Raw genomic sequence first — 20,971 nt, 5'->3', positions numbered from 1 at the left:
CTAAATCCACATGTAGACACTGAATATAAGGATCTTTTTCTTGGTAATGGTGAGCACCCACAGCTTCCACTGATATATTAGTGACATCTATGGGAATTGTGGGTGCCCAGCACCTATGAAATTCAGGTTGCTCATTTTAGGTGTTTAAATATGAATTTAGATGTTCCAAGTTTGAACATTTTGGCTTAGTCCCATAGTTCTAAAATAGTCTGATGCTGGAGGTACCTTTTGCTTGTGATAGCTGAAAAATATACTGTCCAAAGCAGTGGTTTTCAACCTGTGGTCTGCAGATGCAGTGGTCCATGGACTGTGTCTAAGGGGTCTGTTAAAGGTTGTCGTTACCATAGAACGGTGGTTTTCAACCTGTGGTCCACGGACCCTAGGGATCTGCAGACTGTGTCTGATATTTGCAAAGGGGTCTGCACCTCTATTTGAAATTTTTTAGGGGTCTGCAAATGAAAAAAGGTTGAAAACCACTGGTCTAAAGCATTTTTGTAAAGTGTACACAATTTGTAGAAGAAATATCAGTGAATGATATTCCTGTCCCTACTTCCCTCACCATGAAATCCTTCATGGACCATAGTTTGATAACTTCTGGTTTAGGCTCTTACTACATCCTCTATATCTAGATTAACTAAGAATGGAATATCAAATGAAAGGACATTTTTAATAAGGTCTCTCTTTGTTCTCTCCTATCTCTGACTTTTGATGTATTTCAGGTGTTTTTCTGGTTGTTTAAAAATTTTCATTTCATTCACGATAAAGGTATAGTCAAGTTGGTTCTTCAATCTGTCATTTTTGAATAGTTTTCACTTGGTTATGTAGGATTTTAACAAGCTTTCAGTGGTTAAATATTTTCTGTGGTTTAGAAGGACTTGTTCGGAGAGTGAGGTTTTTTTCCATATAATAAAATTCTTAGATAGGGAAAAGTTTACTAATCTGTGCACACTGTTTTCTATTTGTGCTACTGTTTTGTAGCTGAAATATCAACGAATTCTTGAGCGCTTAGAGAAGGAAAACAAAGAACTAAGAAAGCTGGTGTTGCAGAAAGATGACAAGGGCATTCATCAAAGGAATCTAAAGGTACTGTATCATATAGTTACATGGTAGTCCCTCAGAAGTGTGAGACCAGAATTAGTTCATGAGCGCTACAGTGCTTCATTAATACTTATTTAGCAATTGGTCTTTTAGCATCATAAATGCATCTTAATGTTTTTAGCTATTGATGAGTGGACTTTACACTTAAGGATACTGGGTAAGCAATTTCAATGAACCTCATTTCTAACTGTGCTTTAACTGTATGTAATTACATGTGTATAACAAGATCTGAAGTTACTAAGTCTATCTTGAAGATTACATAAATTAAAAAGTTGGATTTGTGGTTTGTGCAGCATTATGTAACTAAAATCTACATTATTGTAATTTAATTATAAAAATATTCTTCTAGCTGTTTGTATACAGTTCTCTAGCACCTCCATGGTTTGAAACGGGACTTTGAAACTTGGCAGAGAGGTAGTTTGATGGCCCCATATAAATCCATGCAGATTTAACAAAATAAAGAGTTGTTGAAAAAAAAAATCACTATTTTCAAGTGTTTTGCAAAGTATAGTTTGTTCTTCACTTGCTGTCTCAAGCTCTGAGCATTCTATCAAAACTGTGCGTGCACCACCTCTTTTCAGTCTCCCTCATGTAGAGTACTTCCAAATGAGGCACAGACAAAACGGATCTTCCTCCTTGGAACCAGGAGATAATGAGTTTGTCACACTTGTACTGACTGAGGTTATTAGTTATTGGATTTGCAACTCTGGTGATCGAGCAAATCCTCTCTACAAGCTAGAAATTGAACCTAGATCTCTTATATGGGAAATCCATCATTCAGCCACTTTACTACACTGTTTCAGAATCTGCCAAACCTAAGTACTCGGCTGTGCTGTCTGTAAAATTGGGCATGACGTGTATATGCACCCCATTGTTTCAATAAGCTAGAAATCCTTCTGCACAGGATAACAGACTACTTCTGCTGCCAGTTATTGTAGTTAATACTTTAGCTAAAATGGAAGTGGTCTGTGCTGCGGCACTGAAGGTTTAAGGCTCAAACCTTGATGAGAATGTAAGCACACAATAATCTTCTCTTATAGGACCTCAAGATGAAAACTGTTGGCACTTGGTCTTAGCTCTTTTAACCAGTTTAGTTTTCACTCCTGTATTTCAATTCTTTTTAGAAATCTTTGATTGATATGTACTCTGAAGTTCTAGACATTCTGTCTGACTATGATGCCAGCTATAATACCCAAGATCATCTACCTCGGGTAAGTCAGTGAAGTCTTAAAGGGTTATGTAACTTTAAGTGAAAATGTTACTTCCTGGAGTGAGTAATATAGTATACCATGCATGAAAAAGTTGTACGTGTTTTGGTTTGCAGACCCCAGATTAAGAGTTAGGGGTGATTTTAATCTTACACGCAGAAAAAACAGCCTAGATATTTAATCTAAAGACCTTCATATATCCCAGAATGATAAAAATTAGAGTTAGTCCATTTGCCTGATAATGCAGGACTTTTCCCTATAGTGTAGTTCTGAATGTTTTGTCCATTTCACTTTTAAATGATTTGTCAACCTGCAGCCTTGAATATGAACCCTTTTGAATGCTGGGTGCTGGTTTTGGTTTTGAGTTTTTGGTTTTGAATTTCTGCATCCATACATCCCACTGCAGTTTGGTACTAATTCAGATCCAGATTGAAAAAGGCTAACTTTCCAATTCATATGTGACCAAAATCTTGTGAGAACAGATCATGTGGCTTCATCACCGTTGAACTATACCCCGAACTGGCCTTGAACCATAGACAAAGCCTGATCCAGATCCAGACACTGTTACTTTGCCCTATCTCTAGTTTTAAATGGCCCAAGTGGAAAAACTTTTGCATGAATAAAATCAGTTGTTTATCTATTAAGGAATTCATTATTTGTTGTCAAAACTAATCAAAGTAACCAGTTCTAATATATGTTCTCAATTGGTTGCTACAGTGTATTGTTTAACTAAGCTGTCCTACTGAAGAAACTGCCTTAATTATGAAAAGCCAGTGACTTTCATTTAATACATAATACTTTCATTTAAGGTTGTAGTGGTTGGAGATCAGAGTGCAGGAAAAACCAGTGTGCTGGAAATGATTGCACAAGCCCGGATATTTCCTCGAGGGTCTGGGGAAATGATGACACGTTCTCCTGTTAAGGTAAGAAACAGTATCCTAACGGTATTCAAAATATTGTAAAGTATCCAAGTACTATACATTCACTTAATCTAAGCTAAGTTATCTTTGTTTGAATATCTGATTATTTTAAAAGCATTTAAAAGCATAAATGTGCTGTTGCATTGTTTCTACTAATGGGCTAAATCCTACCAGTACTTACTATCAGGGTGTAGCAGTTACTAATGTGAATGGTCCCATGGATTTCGATTGGGGTTACTCACACTAAGTAAACACTATGCCTAGACGTATTTGAAGAATGGGGGCTTCAATTTTTAAATGAGGAATAATACATAAATATGTGCTGCTTATGTCTGTTCACATTAATTCTGCCTCATCCTCCATTTTGATTAATAATATTTCCCTAACTCGCGGGGTGTTGTGAGGAGAAATGCATTGAAAAGATTGTGAAGCGCTTTGCGATATACTGATGAAAAGTGCTATATCAGAGCTAAGTGTTGTTATTAGTTGTATTATTATTGTGCAGAGAGCTCCTATGACATCAGTGAAGGTGAAAATCAGTTGTGTGCCTGTGCATTTTAGGTAGGCAAGGTCCTTTTTTGCTTATGGAATATTTTAAATGCATAGCTATCTTCTTACCAAACTTGCTGAAGATAAAAAGTTATTAGAAACTGATTGTGCAGATGGAAAAAATAAATAAATAATACTTTTAACTATCTGCTTTTGGGTGAAATGCCACTAATATGAAAATAACTCCCATCTGACTGTTAGGAACTGGCTCGGAGACCAACAGACGGGTGTTAACACTTATCAGCACTCACACCAGAGACACCTGCTGGTTGAATGAGCACAGAGACTGAACTAGCCTCTTAGTCCTAGAGGTAGTCAGTGCAATCATGGCTGAGACACAGAACTGAAAGCTTGTACACTCATTGTCCATTCCCAAGCCTACAATTTTGGCACAGAAATTTTTAGTGAATGGCGCAGTAGAGATGCAGGAAGAAAACTAAAAGGCACAGAAAGGTCACCAAATAATGTATTTTTACCTGCTGCCTTTAACAAGGAAAAGCAATAATTTTTCCCCTTTTTCAAACAAACTGAATCAGATTTATCAAAAATGATGTTTTAATCCTTGTTGCTACTAAGAAATATTACATTAATGCTTTCCTCCTCTCCAAAAATAATTTAAACAGTAACTTTTGTTGTTGGTAGTATGGTTGGTTACAAAAGAAAAGAACTGACACCAAAAACGTGTACTGTTTAGGGTGGGTGGAAATGACTGTGGATTATATAGTGGGGGTGCTGAAAGATGAGGCCTGGGAGAGGCAGGGAGGTTGGAGAGAGAACTCACCCCTCACTGACCCTGCAGCTGCAGTTCCTGTCCCACAGGGCTGGGCCCATCTCCCCGGTCCAGGCATTGTGAGCTGACATACACAGTCACAGCGCCCCTCCATCTCCATCTGGGGGCTCCAGAATGACCCCACCAGCCTGACGCTCTGCCCCCAGCGCCTGCTGTACCCCCTCACACAGGTCCAACCTTCCTGAAGCTCCTGATTCCCCTTCCCCCTCACCATCCCTCTCTCCCCCACTCTCTTTACCTTACCATCCCTGCTGGCTAGCCCGAGGCCCTTGGATGATGGATTTGTCCAGCTTCGTGGACCCGACTGGTCCCCTGTGCCCAGAGTTGCTGCCGCCTTGGTTTTGGCAGGTAAAGACTTGGCCACCATCATGCGGCACGATGCAGAGTGCGTCCCAGTTGGCACATTGCACATGACATAAAGCAGAGTGGGCACCAGCCTGTAGGGCTGGACCATGGCATGCTCCCTCCCAGCCACGTTTTAAAAAGTCAGGGAAGAGGATAGCCCTTTGGTTCCCCCATTGCTGGTGCTTATACCAGGCCCAGCCCCACAAGACAGGAGCTGCCGCCGTGGGATGGGCTTGTCACGGACTTTATTCAGATTCATGATTGCCATGAACTCCGTGCCAAAATCATAGCTTTAGCAAATTCGAAGAATGTCTAAAGGATTTCCATTTAGAGAGCTGTCAACCAAGCACCTTTCTTAGGTAGTACATTCCTTTGAATAATGATGGTAAATGTTTAAAACCCTTATTTTGTTTGTTTTGGGGAAGGGTTTCTTTCTTGTAAATCTTGGCTATTAAGATTTTATTAGTTACACATCTCCTCATCCTAAATATTAGGTAACACTTAGTGAAGGTCCCCACCATGTGGCTTTGTTCAAAGACAGCTCTCGGGAGTTTGATCTGACCAAGGAAGAGGATGTAAGTACAAGAAATGTCTTGAGATGAATGTAATCTTGATCACATTTTTGTTTGAAAAAATAGATGTCTATACTGGCTGTTGCCCACTGAGTATAGGGATTAGAAGACTGTTGAGCAAAGAGGGGTACTTTGTAAAATGAAAAGGAGTACTTGTGGCACCTTAGAGACTAACCAATTTATTTGACCATAACGAAAGCTTGTGCTCAAATAAATTGGTTAGTCTCTAAGGTGCCACAAGTACTCCTTTTCTTTTTGTGAATACAGACTAACATGGCTGCTACTCTGGAACTTTGTTAAATGTTACACTATGTTTCAGTGTCCTTGCTACCTAGAGCTGAATGGCAATGAAGTGGGCATAATAGTTAGAGCAGGAGACTGAGTGTAACAACTCCTGCTCCCGGGTACGCTACTGAGTTTTGAGAGTCCTTGGGCAAATCAGTAAACCTTTCTGTGCTTCAGTTAACCAAATTATAAAATTGATATTCTCTTATCTGCTTCTCCTGTGTGTATTGAGGCCTAGTCAATGATTGTAACAATGACCTTTGGATAAAAGGTGTTACCTAGCTGCTAAGTCATCTTGTTTGCCAATGTTGGTGTCTGTTATTGAGTATTCAAGTAATATTTGCCCATAGAATCATAGAATATGAGGGTTGGAAGGGACCCCAGAAGGTCATCTAGTCCAACCCCCTGCTCGAAGCAGGACCAATTCCCAGTTAAATCATCCCAGCCAGGGCTTTGTCAAGCCTGACCTTAAAAACCTCTAAGGAAGGAGATTCTACCACCTCCCTAGGTAACGCATTCCAGTGTTTCACCACCCTCATAGTGAAAAAGTTTTTCCTAATATCCAATCTAAACCTCCCCCCCTGCAACTTAAGACCATTACTCCTCGTTCTGTCATCTGCTACCATTGAGAACAGTCTAGAGCCAAATGATTAATATCATCTGATATCTTTGTGTCAAAACAGCTTGCAGCCTTGAGAAATGAGATAGAGATCCGAATGAGGAAGAGTGTGAAAGAAGGATGCACTGTCAGTGCTGAGGTAAGGCTCCCCATTCATTTCATGCAGAGTCTCATTTGTACTTGTCCCATCAATTATGAGGCTATGTCCAATCAGTTTGTAGCTATTTCAAGATCTTGTACTGTATAAAGAAATGTATTTATACCATAAAAATGGTTCTGCTGTCAGGCATCTTGGTCATCTGACCTCTTTTTTAAAAAAAAAAAGTCATACCCCATGGTGAAAAGTTTCATTCCAGCTTTGTTTTACAGACCATCTCCTTAAATGTGAAAGGTCCTGGTCTGCAGAGAATGGTGTTGGTAGATTTGCCTGGTGTCATTAGTGTAAGTACAGAGCAGTCAGTTAATACACTCTTACCAAAGGAAACAATCTTTCATTCCATCTCTCTTTTTTTAAATATATTCTATTTTTTTTAAAGACTGTGACGTCAGGTATGGCTCCAGATACTAAGGATACTATCTTTAGCATCAGCAAGGCCTATATGCAGAACCCGAATGCCATCATCCTTTGTATTCAAGGTAAATTAGGACGCTAGACAATAATCAAAATGGCATTTGCTTGTGCTAATTAAAACCTTGCAGTGTATTCTTTAGATCTTTCGTCTAGATTTCTAGAAAAATGACCCTGAACAGAAGTCAGTTCTTAATTTCTTGGTGCAGTTTTAGGAAATGTTCTCTAGGTAGGTCATCTGAAATATTGTGGGAATTTGCACTGTGGGCCCCACAGTACACTCTGTGATGTCTTTCTTTTTTTCTTAAATTCATGGCATTGTTTGGCCCTTTTGCCACTAATACAAAAAAAGCTTACAATTTTATTACTTTTAAAATATAACCAAGACCGTGGTAGTACTATTTAAAGGCAAGATTTCCCCAAAACAGTGTTCCTAAGCTAAGAGACCACGGTAGAGAGATCTTTATACTGAGAATTGTGTCATGTACTTTTTTCAAACAAAATTTTGGTGAATAGTTTAACGTCTAGGTGTATTTTAGTTTTAGTGGAAACTTATTTCTATCGTTAGTCACCAGGGGACAATAATTTTCTGATGCAAAGAACATACGCAAATTCGCACTGCTTGTGCCGAAAGCTAAATACTGAGGGGCATGCTATCATTAATATTTTTAACTTAAACAATTTGCTAAAAATTAACTGTAGTGCCCACTGAATAGTCAGAGTTCGAGTGCTGTCTATCCTACCAAAGGTCTTGAAATGGCATCTTTAAAAATCTTTTCAGATGGGTCGGTGGATGCAGAACGCAGCATTGTCACTGATTTAGTCAGCCAAATGGATCCTCACGGGAAAAGGACAATCTTTGTTTTGACTAAGGTGGACCTTGCTGAGAAAAACGTGTCCAGCCCAAACAGGGTGACTATATAAGCCTTCTGTTCTAAGGCCACAGCATGTAGAGGGACAGTTGTGCAGAAAATTGTGGTGCAAATACAAACATGAAAGTGCATCTAACTTTTTGGGAAGGTTTTGAAAAGAAAAGAAGGAAAAGATGTCTGTTAGGGCATCCAGGATGAGGGTTTTATTATTTTTAATCTGTGCAGGTTTTTGCTTTTACTGATTTCTGCTATATGACATTGGTTAAGTAATTTCAACTCTGTGCCTTATTTTCCCCATCTGTAAAATAGCTATAATGATATTTACCTTCCTTTGTAAAGTGCTTTTTGATATATGGGAGTAAAATGCTAACTAACTTGCAGTTATAATTATTATTATTTTAAGTAATATCCAAGATAGTCAAAACATTTATTAGTAATAGGTTTATGTAAGTCTAATTGTTGTAAAAACCTGCAGTCCAGTCAACATTAAATTTCAAGTGGCTTTCCATCTTCTAGCTATGTACTGTGCATTTTGGTATTAAGTTTTTCCTGTATTTGTGTCTTTCCTTTAACTACAATTTTCAGAGTGCAGTAAAACCTCTGTGTAATCTCCTAAGAAAGAGTTAGTCCTGCATAATCTATCTTTATATGTTGTTTGAGACATTTTAATATTGCATTAATGAAATGAGAGAATGGATACAAGATCAACATATTTTTTGTACTTATTTGCATAGATACAACAAATCATTGAAGGTAAACTCTTCCCAATGAAGGCTTTGGGTTACTTTGCAGTCGTTACAGGAAAAGGTAATCAGAGTTCTATGTCTGGTTCTTTTTTGTTTGTTGATACAGAATCAATGTCTAAATGGAATTGTTGTGGCACTCTCTCCTTTCTCTAGGAAACAGCAGTGAAAGTATCGAATCTATTAAAGAGTATGAAGAGGAATTTTTTCAAAATTCAAAACTGTTGAAGTATGTTGCTATTTATACTTTATATTAAAGTGAATCTCATCAATAAATGCTAGCATACATTCCCAGAGCTTAACGTTGTTTACAGACTTTTAGTGTGAAAGCACTGTGTATACGTTGCAATGTCTGCTAATCCTCAAAGCTTTGGGCGGCCCACTTTCAGTGAAGTGAAGAGATTCTGCTAACTTAGCAAACTTACACTTTATCTGAGAAAAGAAATATGATTCATGTTGCTTAGACATTGAAATCCCAAACTTTCCCTCCGGGGTTACAGGGTACATGTTTTTTTCCTCATAATTCAAGGAGAACTCCAAATACAATTCTGTGCACTGGATATTTTGTGGAGAGAGTCAATGTTTTAGGATGCTGCATGTTGTCATGTTAAATTGTTCTTCAGCATAGAAAGCAAAGATTTATTCTGGGAATAACAGCCCTGAAAAGACCATTTAAAAAGACTGCTATGTACATATGTATCCCTTTCTTTACAGGACATGTATGCTGAAGGCACACCAGGTGACAACGAGGAACCTGAGTCTTGCTGTGTCAGATTGCTTTTGGAAGATGGTGAGAGAGTCGGTGGAGCAGCAAGCAGATGCTTTTAAAGGTAATATTGTTTAATTTAATACCCTTGAAGGCAAAGCCTCATAGTATTGGCTAGTTAGCCATAATGTGTCCAGGAACTTTGCAAGTTTCCATTGCACGGCTCTGTGAATGATCTGTAATTCTAGGGTTTGTCATCCTCTGGCCAGCACATCTCTCCATAACTCCTTGTATGTAATCATTAATAAGAAATTGCCATGTCATGTTGCCTGGGGGATCTCAAGTGAAGGATAGTTCGTGGCACAAAGGTCCCAACTTTATTAAATAAACAACAAGAATGTAAATATGTGAAGGAGAGAAATGAACATAGCTGCTTGGCCAGAACATGAGCCTCCCCTCATTCTGATTGGCAGATCTAAAGCTTAAAATAGCTTCCTGGCAAAAGACCCTATCAAACCCACCCACGACTGGACATGTGTCTTGCACCAAGCCACGCTGCTACGTGGGACAGAGTCCAAGTGTTCTCTGCCGGTGAGCCTTTTGATGAATCTCACAGTGCTGGGAGACATCCTATTTCTACATTGACTGTCCCAGGCCAAATGGCCAAAAAAACGTATCTGCCTCCAAACCTTGCATCTGCTTCAAAGACGTGACATGAGGTAGTGGAACCGGTGGAAACCTGACCACAGTTCCGGCTTGACCTGAACAGAAAAGAGAGCACAATGGAGTGTTAACATCTCGACATCATACCTTCAGCAATGAAATGCCAAAACAATTTACCCGAGAAGAATATATGCCCTGCCCTTGTTAATGGAGGGATAGGAGGGAAAACCTTGGCGCAGTAGGAGGAGAGATTAAATGGCCCAGCTCAGCTAAGAACAGGATCTCTGTCCTTCCCGGCCAATAGTGGTCTGTCTGCATTGCAGCTGGCAGCGAGCCTCCCAACCCAGGTAGACAGACTTGAGCTAGCCTGCTAAAAATAGCAGTGAGGTCATTGCAACTTGGCCTGGAGCTGTGTATCTCAAGCTCACCCAACTCCCTCAGCTTAAGAGGCTGAACTTCAGCCCAAGTCACAACATCCATACTGCTTTTTTAGCATGCTCGCTTGAGCCTCTCTAGCGCAAACCCGTCTGCTCAAGCTTGGGAGTCTCACTGTCAGCTGCAGTGTACACATACCCTAAGAGGGCTCCTTAGAGCCAGAGGAGCAACCTTTGGCACAGCCTGACACCACGCTGGGCTGTGATAAGTCAGGTGTGGTGAGAAACCCCTGGCCTCCACACAAGAAAGCTTCAGGAAACCCAGCTCAGTCTCCACTGCCCTAGGAATCTGAGGAAGGTGGAAATCTAAAGGGGTAATGGCTGAGCCAAATTCATACTGTGTTAGCTAGGAGTCTAAATGTTTGTTTTGAAACAAATGTCATCACTCTAACAGATGTACAGTGCCTTTGAATGATCTTTCCCCTTCTCGAAATTCTGGTGGTCATGTGTTCCACAAAGCTCCACCCACAGTTAACTGTAAAATCCTAACTAAACCTCATCCTCTAACTGAAACAGTTTTACTGGCGTTTCTAAACATGCTGCATGTGCTACAGCTGGATCTCCCTTTTTCTTGGCCCTGTCATCTTCGCAGTGCCATCTAGGGTTTTTACATTTGTTACCATGGCTTTTGGAGAGGCCTTACTGTTCGATTCTGAATGTTCCAAATTAGAAGTTGATTCTTTTTCTTTTTCTGAACAGTCCAAATTTTCCTCCTATACAGTTATAACGGTCAGGTCTTGTGTTCCTTTTTATTTAAAAGAACTGGCATCTCTCAGGTTTGGACAACCTCTACAGTGGACAATTTGATAAGTAGCAACTTTAGCCGCAAGGAGAGCTGAAAAGAAAGATGCAACCTGTGTGTCCTTAAAATGACTGAATTCACTCAGTTGCCAATTTGATAAATGTAACACAAAAGGGATATGCATAAATTGTACTTGATTGATTAATACCCATGGTAGAGGCATAGCAATGAGACCACTAGCAGGGCCTTCATGTAAAACGGGACTTTCTCCATGGTCCTGCAAATTATAATCCTTTTCCACTACTATTGCCTGTATTTCTACTTAATTTGGATACAGCTTCATATTCCCCTTCATTTTCATAATCTAGGTTATATATGGTCAATGATCCATCTTTTACTGAGCTTTGACATTTGTTTTTCCATAATCCATATGGGATTCTATCACTTATTGTTGAAGATTTACCTCCAGTTGTAACATATGTTTTACATCTTCTTCCTCCGCTCCTTATTACCTAATTAAGGGAGAGATTATTTTCCAATCTACAAAAGGCATTTGCTCATTTTTTTCTATGTTATGTGCAAGAAAAAGTCTCTCACCTATTGCTCCTTTAACTTTTCAATAAAACTTGTTTGAGTGGTTGGAAGAAGTGTTTGACTATGTTTTTTGGAAAATAATGCACGTACCTTCCAAGTTTTTAGACCTCAAATGGAAAATCTTCCCACAATACGAACTTTCACTTATCCTTTAATCCTAGCCGTAACCCTAATCTGTGCAGACCTGACATGAATCTGTATCTTATGTGTTTTCAAAGTTGTGCTGTTAGTCCATGCAGTAAATAGTGTTTTATTCCAAGACTTAGTTATAAATTGTTGCTATGCTGGTTGACAATCCCATTCAAAGAAAACTTTATTTGAAATACGTGGTGTTCTTCCCTTCAATCCTTGATATTGGCTTATTCATTGTCGTGTCCAGGTCACTGTTATCATTGCATCCGGAGCCTCTATAGGCAAGTCTGAGTCTTGCCTATAGAGCCTGATTTGCCTCAACTATTCTTATTTCTTGCTGTGCTGGAATGGTCTGTTGCTCTGTCAGCAGTGCAGTGTAAAGGCATGAACACAGAATCAGTGTTACGACATACAATTTCTTTTCCCTGTTACTGGGATGGCTCTCTCTGGTCCTGCACTTCCTCTTTTGTGCTCAGCATCTCTGGTTCCTCTGCCTATGGAGAAATCTCTCTTTTCAGGTACAACTTTAATTGACTGACATGATAGAATTTATCTACTTTTCTTTTTTCCTGTTTGAACCTAATTCTGTATACAGAGGAACTGAGTCTATCCACGATATAGGGTGGCCCAGTCCATCAGTTACATATATTGTGTTTCAGTACAGCACACGGTAGGAGCATAACCTGATCTCCAATTTCCCAAGCGTTCTCTCTTTGTTCTTTATCAAAATAGGCTTTTGCCTTCCGTTTATACTTTCCCAATTTAATAGCTACCTGCAAGTGAATCTGATTAAGATGATTCTGTAATGCTTGCATATAGGTTTCCCGTTTAACCTCTTCTAACTGTGTGCTACTGGTATTCCACAACATTCCTCAGGCATTCACGTAGTTCCCCCACTCACCACCTCAAAGGGTGTATGATCTGTGGAGGCAGCTGGAGTTGCCCTGAGTGCCAGTAAAATGAGTGGAATCAGGGTATCCCAATTGCATCCATAAGCATCTACCAGCTTCCGCAGCATTAGTTTGATGGTGTAGTTTGTTTGCACTGCCATCCCTGATGATTGGGGCCTGTATGGCATGTGCAATTTTTGTCAACATCTTTAGAACACCTGCCCAGTAAAATGTTTTCCACTGTCTGACTCTATCTGAGTGGGGAGTCCCCAACGAGAGAAGACGTGTTCTACCAAGATTTTTGCCCAGAGTTAAAGCAGTATTTGCTTTTAAAGGAAATTCTTCCACTCATTTAGAGAACTGGACAATAATAACAAGAAAATATTGGTTTTCTCTTTGAGTTTTTGATAAGGGTCCCACAAAATCAATTTGCAAAGCTTGCCAAGGACTCTCATACATTTTGAGATCTTAAGGGAACATTTCTTTTTGTGAGGGTAGGATTATTTCTGTGCACAAACCAAACATTTCTCACAGTACTGTTGCATATCCATCCTCATGCCTGACCACCAACCTATGGAGGTAAGTTGCTGCATGCTTTTGTATACCCCTGGGTTTCCTCTTGATTGTGTGTCTTGCACCAGGTAGATTGTTTCCCTGTGCAGCTGAAATGGTACAGCCCACACTGGGAAATGCTCTTCAAGGTACATCAACAGTCCATCTATGTACAATTCTAATTCATGCCTTTTATATGGGGAACTCTGTGTCAATGAAGTCCAGGTTCCTTGTTTGTCATCTGACTTAGACAGCTGCCTAATTACCTTCACTATTTCTTGATCCTTTCTCTGCAAAGCTTTGAAATCTGGAACGTCTATGCTATTCTTCTGTGCTAAGTTGTTCCTTTGCTGTGCCTACTGGGACCAGATCTGGGCTTGCTATGGGATCTGTTTTCTTGAGTTCTTCCCATAGAATCCCACTTCAAGCTCCTTTGTTAGCCAAGAACTCGGCATGATGGTTTTCCTGAGCATATGGTTAAAGTTTGCTATGGGCTTGCAGAACTTTCTGGACCATTGATCGCTTTTCTGGAGTGGACACTTGTATAGCTAATTTGCCAGTAAACTGCAAAAGTGAAGCATATTTGAGTGGAGCCAGGTCTGAGGATGTAACTGCATAAGCATCCCATACTGGTAAAAATTCTGTGAGTGAGTTACACACCCAAGCTGAATCTGACAAAATGATAGTAGGTGGCACTCAAGTAAATGGATGATAACGTGAACGAATTGGCTACATGTTACAATTCCATTTTTGAAACGGGTGACATTTGTTTAGAAGATATTAAATCAAGCTGTAACTGAGTGTTAAGTGTTGGTTAATTTCCTTCTGTGATAGCAGTAAGTGGGGTACATTTTAAAGGAAATATTTTTCTGCAGTGAGTCGGAGCAGACAGTGGATTGGCTGAGGAACTTTGAATGTCTTTGGTTAGACAGACACTAGATAGTTTAAGCCTTATATTTTACCTACCTTCAAATTGTTCCTGTCTGGCAGTCTGCCCCAATGATAAATATTTAGGCATTTATAGAATAGTCCCCTCAAACACTGGTAGATTCAAACCAACAATGCCTGTTAGTAGTTCTGGGCAATATTGTGCTGACTCTGTGCCAGCAGTTCACTGTAAAACTCTCTTCCCAAAGCTGGGCTACCATAAGTAGCCAATGCACAAACAGCTGCTACTGTGATGTTCATTTTAGTTCTGTTGAAAGTCCAATGCTTGCCTAGTTGGGGCAGGGGTGAAAAGGGGGGAATGACTAGACTGGAAAACCTTCGTTAAGCACTTTGGTGGGGTTTAGGGTCTTGTGCTTGCCCTCTGTTGGAGTGAATTTCACCCCGTGTTAGGATCTGATCCTATTGCCATTGAAGTTGGTGGGAGACTTTTCCTGGACTTTAATGAGAGTTCGATTGACTCTTTAGCTAGGGAATAGAATAGAAGATAAGAAAGCAGTACCAACAGCTGAGAGTTAAAAACAGTACTGTTTAATAGCTCCTGTTGAAAATAAGATCTTACAACATACATTTTGAAATGTTAATAAGCTTCTTTAGATAATCTGAATCATAAATGATGGGCAGAAAGAAAAATTATGAAACTGTACGTTATTGTGAAACTTACGTTTTGATCTTGTGCTTTTTCCTTTTTTTCATGTTCCATAACTGTTGCAATTAGTAACTTTTTTTAAATGGATTGAGTAATTATGAAATGATAGTTAAAGCCACAGAGAAATCATTTGCTAAATGTAAAGTTTCAGAGAAATGCGTTTGCTTAACATTAAAGCATGGAAGTGAAGGACAAATCTTAGCACAGCTTTGGATGATGGAATTGTGAGTTGTCATCATGTAACCATTGGTCACTAAAGAGCTTTATGGTCAAAAATGCCAAAATTTATTCCCTTTCTGTTATGGCCTTTCAAATTTGCCTGAAGAATAAAATATATGATTTTTCTCAGTCACTTGGTTTACTTGAAATGTCAAATGCAAGATTGATTTCTCACAAGTAAGCTTCATGGGAATTTAAAGAACAGGTGAGTCCTTAGAATAGCCAGGCATTCTGAACAGATTATAAAGGAGTCTTAATAAATGTATGTCTCTGATTCTTCTTTTTCGTTCTATAGCAACACGTTTTAATCTTGAGACTGAGTGGAAGAACAACTACCCCCGGTTGCGAGAGCTTGACCGGGTAAATTCCATTACACGTTTACTTGATATGTTAGAAAATGTTTATTAAGATTATGGGTTAGAAATTATGAGTCTTATTCTCATTTGTACTGTGGCTCCTTTGCTGCACTCTGGCATTGTAAAGGGACCTTAAAGATGGCATAATTGACATTTACATCACTTTTAAGGCCTCTTTCAGCTACCAGAACTGTGTAAATAAGAATCAGGCCTTATGTGATATGAAATCAGTCACTTCAAAAATTCAGTCATTTGAGTTTCACAAAACATAAGTCTCAGTTTTCAAATAGCTGCAGTGCTGTTAAAATCCTATAATCGATACAGAGTTGCTCTACTCGTCAAAATAACAAGGAACGATGTTGCTTTGTAATCATGTAGATTATTGTTCTGTCAACTCTTCCTGTCTTCCCTGTCCTTGTAGGAAGACAGGATATTGATATAATGATCTTTTTCTTTGAGTTCTTTGTAAAAGTTCTTGGATATTTTAATACCCAGCTTGCTCACAGGAATGGAGCAGCTGTGCAGAAGAGCATAGCATGATACACTAGGATAGCATGGTACGAGCATAAACGCTGGCCAGAACACAACTGGAAGGTTTCGTTTTAGGTTTACAAGCCATGAAAAAGTATTCCCTTGCCTTGCATAGAAAGTTACAGTCCAGGCATATTCAAGATAAAGTCGTCATCACAGAGTCTTCACTGACTTTCATGCTTATCTTTTGCATAGAATGAACTGTTCGAAAAAGCGAAGAATGAAATCCTTGATGAGGTTATAAGTTTGAGCCAGGTCACACCAAAGCACTGGTACAGTAACTATTTAGTTTCAAATTTATGCTACATGTTCCTCTTCCAAAAACAGATGAGGGTTTTTTTTGTTTATCTTACAGATTTTTGTTTAGATTTAAAATAAAAAAGGATTATTATTGCCTAATTGGGTAATTATTGCCTAATTGGGTATTGAGTGATTTCCTTTGTCCACCTTTCCACCATAACATGTTTCTTATTCTAGATCACTAAACTTGCTTGTAGTCCCTGGTCAATATAGTACATTTTCCTGCCACCTCAGGAAGAATTGATATAACACACACTCGACAGTTCCAGGAGTGAACATGAACATGCAAAGCAAGGATGCTTTTAAACTTTGATAATGACTCAACAATTGGTCATGTTCTCATTAAAGATGAATTTTTGTAATCCCTTAATCTTCCTGGTTTGGGTTACCACCATATATGCTGAGATAACACGTGTGTGTGTGCGCATATGCGCAACCTTGACAATATTAAGTTCTGTATCTTCTTTGAGAATCAGAGATTTGAGCGTTGAAAGACGAGATACTTCTAGGCCCTAAAGTTGGCTTAATGGTCCCTGTGACAGAGTGCTAGGTATGAAACCCTGAGTCAGCACTCCGTTCACAGCAGCTCCAATCAGGCATAGCAGATTGGAGCTGCTGCGAACAGAGTGCTGACTCAGGGTTTCATACCTAGCACTCTGTTCACAGTCCCTTTGAGGATTCCTTCTACACAGAGGACTCCTTGGCTAGCATAGAGTCACTGTGCTACATTCTATCCATGTCCTGTCCCAGTAAGACTGGTGTAGCCAGGTGAAAAAGAGCATATCCCAAACATTCGTACATTCTAGCTTCAGCCACTTTTGCACCTTTTACCTCTTGAACTGCAGCTTGGTCACAGTTTAGAATCTGGGCCAATGCTAAGATTCCAGTTCATTAAAGAAAAGAATTCCCTTAAAACACATCTAGGCCCATGAATGTTTTCTGTGCAAAAGATTTTTCTGAGTTCATATTCTGGCCTGCGGTTTCAGAGTTCAGTGCATTCCTTGGGTAATCTAACCCATCACTTAGCTCCTCTGTTTGACCCAGTGTATCACGTGTGTGTGCGCTATAGATGATAGGGAAACTTGAAACCTGGGCCATAAAAATATCCTTGTGTGAGCCATTGAGTTCAGAATGATATGCATCAAGCGATCAGTGCATCTGACGTGATAGTGACAAGTTGCTGAGGACTCCACGTTTTTCTGTCATACATTAAAAATTTCCATTATGTCCTGGGTAGGGTTGATTTGTTGATCTGATGAAACTGGCATGACAATAAGGAAGATCTTGAGATTGCATTCGCTCATAGTCACAAGATCCTGCCCCACTCTGTGGCTTATCTTAAGGAACAAACGCCAGACCTGGTGGTTCCAGCACGGGCCTAAGCAAAAGTATCATGCAATATCATCACTCTCAGTAGTGGTAGTGGTGTTGCTCAAATAAATGAGGTTGTGTGAATGATGAAGCAATTACCTTGTTTTGAACAAAAGCTTTTAAGGAAACCAACATTTTTGCCAGAGGCAATAATAATTTTTATTTACTGATGGTAAATTTTCCAGAATTCTTTCCTGGTTCTTAAATACTTGTTCTTTTTAGGTTCCTATGAATAGTTTTATAAGCTTTGAAAACCTATTTAAAAGCCTTTTCCAGCTTTAAAGAATTGAGTGACTTCAGCCCCGTCTATATTGACTTGGCAGGCAGACAGTTTTGAAGTTACCACAGCTTGGGGAGAATAGGGATATTTAATAACAGTGAAGCAAAGATTTGACTTGTCATTATGCTAGTGAGATGGAAGGAGCTGAAGTGACACTTCTGAGAAGTTCCTCAGTCATTCCTCCTGAGTCGGCATGTCAGCTGGCCATGAGACTGCTGTGTCCTGAATATTTTAATGACAACTCTGCCCTCTTTAGCTCATATAATGTTAAATCTTCCAAAACATTTTAATACGGTATCATTGTAGCTGTGTTGGTTCGAAGATATTAGAGAGAAAAGGTCAGTGAGGAGCTGAATATGAGCTCTGAGTACACTTGAAAGTTTGTCCTTCTCATCAGCAGAAGTTGATCCAATAAAACATATTACCTCACCCACCGTGTCTCTCTGAAATGTTTTAAAACCATATTTTAAAAAAATTAATTTGGGGGTTGAATCATCACTAATAAAGCCTATATTTTATTTGATTGTATATTAACGTCTGTACTGCAACACAAATAGGAGAAATGGTTGTTAGCTCCATAGCGACATGAGAAGCTAATTTGACAGGTGAACTTTGACATATACTCATGATGAGATGGACTTGTAGGTTGGAATTCTCAGCTAGTTTCATCAGTCAACAAGCCTATGAATTATGCGTAAAAATTCCAGATACCATCTTTGTTCATTCAGCAGAATGAAAGTAGGGAGAAGTTCATGGTTTGGGGGTTGGTGTTAGGAATAATGAAAGTACAAGAAGGCATCTGTTTTGTCAGTCTGTTAAAGTACTGGCCATATGGATTAGAACTCTACGGACTGGAAGTTATCACATGTTATACCTTTCAATTTAGGGAGGAGATTCTTCAGAAAACATTGTGGGAAAGAGTATCTACTCATGTGATTGAGAACATCTACCTGCCAGCAGCACAAGCTACGAATTCAGGGACATTTAACACCACTGTGGACATCAAGCTGAAGCAGTGGACTGACAAACAACTGCCTAATAAAGCAGTAGAGGTTAGAACTTAATTAGCTGAATGCATTTTAGTTTTATAAATAAAAATATCTCCTTGCTTTCATATTTACAGCTCTTTATTTTTCTGTTGGAAGCCTGTTAAAAAGAAGGTTAGGTGTTATAAGTAAATGACAGTAGAGGAGCAGTTCTTCCGATTCCGGATGTCCATGCTCCTGACCATTGCAGCCAGTCACCGGAGATTGGCGAGCTATTGTCTTCCAGGGGTGTGCGCCACAAAAACCACTGGCAGTGTTATTTGGCTGTCTCACTAAATGTTTTCCAATAAAAATCGCTCTTAAGTGGCAAAAAGCTAGAAGCTAACTATATCCATATTTCCCCTCCTCCCAGCAGAAGAATTCCCCTTTGTGTTCATCTGTTGTTGCTGCTCAGTGAGCAAAGTTTAGTGTTAATTTCTTTTATATGTGAGCCACAAAAGCAAATCACTGAATTCTAATATCTTCCGTTTCTTGGTGAGTGAGTATTGCTGTCTGCATATTTGTAAGATTATGTTAGTGACTGTAATACATACAGCTGTTCAAAGTAATGGACTGCTTCAGAAGGTAACTTTCTCTTGTTAAAAGAAAAGGAGTACTTATGGCACCTTAGAGACTAACCAATTTATTTGAGCATAAGCTTTCGTGAGCTACAGCTCACTTTCACTCACTTTCTTTTTGCGAATACAGACTAACACGGCTGTTACTCTGAAACCTTTCTCTTGTTAATTTTCTAGGTAGCATGGGAGACTCTGCAGGAAGAATTTTCTCACTTCATGACAGAAAAGAAAGGAAAAGAGCATGATGACATCTTTGATAAACTGAAACAAGCTGTCAAAGAAGAAAGTATTAAACGACACAAGTGGAATGAGAGAGCAGAAGACAGCCTGGTACAGAGTGGTATTTGTTCTTGCGGCTGCCAAACAAGTTGCCTTTGAAATCATTTGATTTAAGATGAATGTTCATTTTGCTTGCATTTTTTTTGTTAAATCCCTAATAGTGTTAGAAGAAGTCCTAGGAAATGTATCAATCTCTGCTTTTGAATGTCATGATCTGAATCAGTGGTTCTTTGGTTTATTATTTTATTTAATTTTATTTTATTTTATTCTTTATTACCTTTCGTGGACCAGCTTACCTTCCCAGTACCCAATAATCTCACTGTTTGGTTCTCAGAGGTTTTTTCTTTGCCCATGGACCACAGCCTGAAAATCACATCCACAAATAAAATGAATTGATAATATAAAGCCTAGAAATGTAGTAAAGTCATAGCATTTACCTGTGCCTCTGGTAGGCTGGTTCCATGCTCCAGTGGGATTCCTTGTTGACATTCTTGACATTGTATGCAGTGTTGTAGCCATGTTGGTCCCAGGATACTAGAGAGACAAGGTGGATCAGGTAATATCTTTTATTGGACCAACTTCTGATGGTGAGAGAGACAAGCTGATCCGTGGGTTTCTTGTATATAGTTGTCTGATCAGCCTCAATAATGCAACCCTACAGACAACTAATAAGAAACCCACAGATCTCCACACCTACCTTCACAAAAAACAACAAGCAGTCCTTGTGGCACCACCACAGGGACTAACAAATTTATATGGGCATAAGCTTTTGTGGGCTAAAACCCACTTCATCAGATACCACCTTGATTGCATTGGCCTTGTTAGCACTACAAAAGTAATTTTCCCTCTCTTGATATTCACCCCTTCTTGTCAACTGTTGAAAATAGGCCACTTTCACCTTAATTGAATTGGCCTTATTAGCACTGACCCCACCCCCCCTTGGTAAGGCAACTCCCATCTTTTCATGTGCTGTGTATATGTATACTGCTTACTGTATTTTTCACTCCAGGCATCTGATGAAGTGGGTTTTAGCCCACGGAAGCTTATGCCCATATAAATTTGTTAGTCCCTATGGTGCCACAAGGACTCCTCATTGTTTTTGCTGATACAGACTATCACGGCTACCACTCTGAAACCTGACACCTACTTTCATAGA

At 39.4% G+C, this 20,971-nt stretch overlaps 1 protein-coding gene across 7 annotated transcripts in view; it reads left to right on the top strand.

Moving 5' to 3' along the window:
• OPA1 (OPA1 mitochondrial dynamin like GTPase) overlaps positions 1–20,971 on the top strand; it is an 85,340-nt gene that overhangs the window by 24,623 nt on the left and 39,746 nt on the right. For 6 of the 7 annotated variants that reach the window (XM_073359012.1, XM_073359008.1, XM_073359013.1 and 3 more), the window contains 15 exons: positions 979–1,083; positions 2,223–2,309; positions 3,116–3,229; positions 5,405–5,485; positions 6,451–6,525; positions 6,756–6,827; positions 6,923–7,022; positions 7,736–7,866; positions 8,561–8,633; positions 8,726–8,798; positions 9,284–9,399; positions 15,391–15,455; positions 16,178–16,254; positions 18,820–18,985; positions 19,714–19,866. In XM_073359012.1, coding sequence (XP_073215113.1) covers positions 979–1,083; positions 2,223–2,309; positions 3,116–3,229; positions 5,405–5,485; positions 6,451–6,525; positions 6,756–6,827; positions 6,923–7,022; positions 7,736–7,866; positions 8,561–8,633; positions 8,726–8,798; positions 9,284–9,399; positions 15,391–15,455; positions 16,178–16,254; positions 18,820–18,985; positions 19,714–19,866 — 1,488 coding nt within the window. The remainder of the gene's footprint in view (positions 1–978; positions 1,084–2,222; positions 2,310–3,115; positions 3,230–5,404; positions 5,486–6,450; positions 6,526–6,755; positions 6,828–6,922; positions 7,023–7,735; positions 7,867–8,560; positions 8,634–8,725; positions 8,799–9,283; positions 9,400–15,390; positions 15,456–16,177; positions 16,255–18,819; positions 18,986–19,713; positions 19,867–20,971) is intronic. The other variant, XM_073359014.1, reaches the window with a different exon arrangement.

Source organism: Lepidochelys kempii, chromosome 9 (assembly GCF_965140265.1).
Source record: "Lepidochelys kempii isolate rLepKem1 chromosome 9, rLepKem1.hap2, whole genome shotgun sequence".
Classification (NCBI taxonomy): Eukaryota; Metazoa; Chordata; order Testudines; family Cheloniidae; genus Lepidochelys; species Lepidochelys kempii.
The sequence above is the reverse complement of the archived record's forward strand: the minus strand, read 5'-3'. Positions and strand labels throughout refer to the sequence as shown.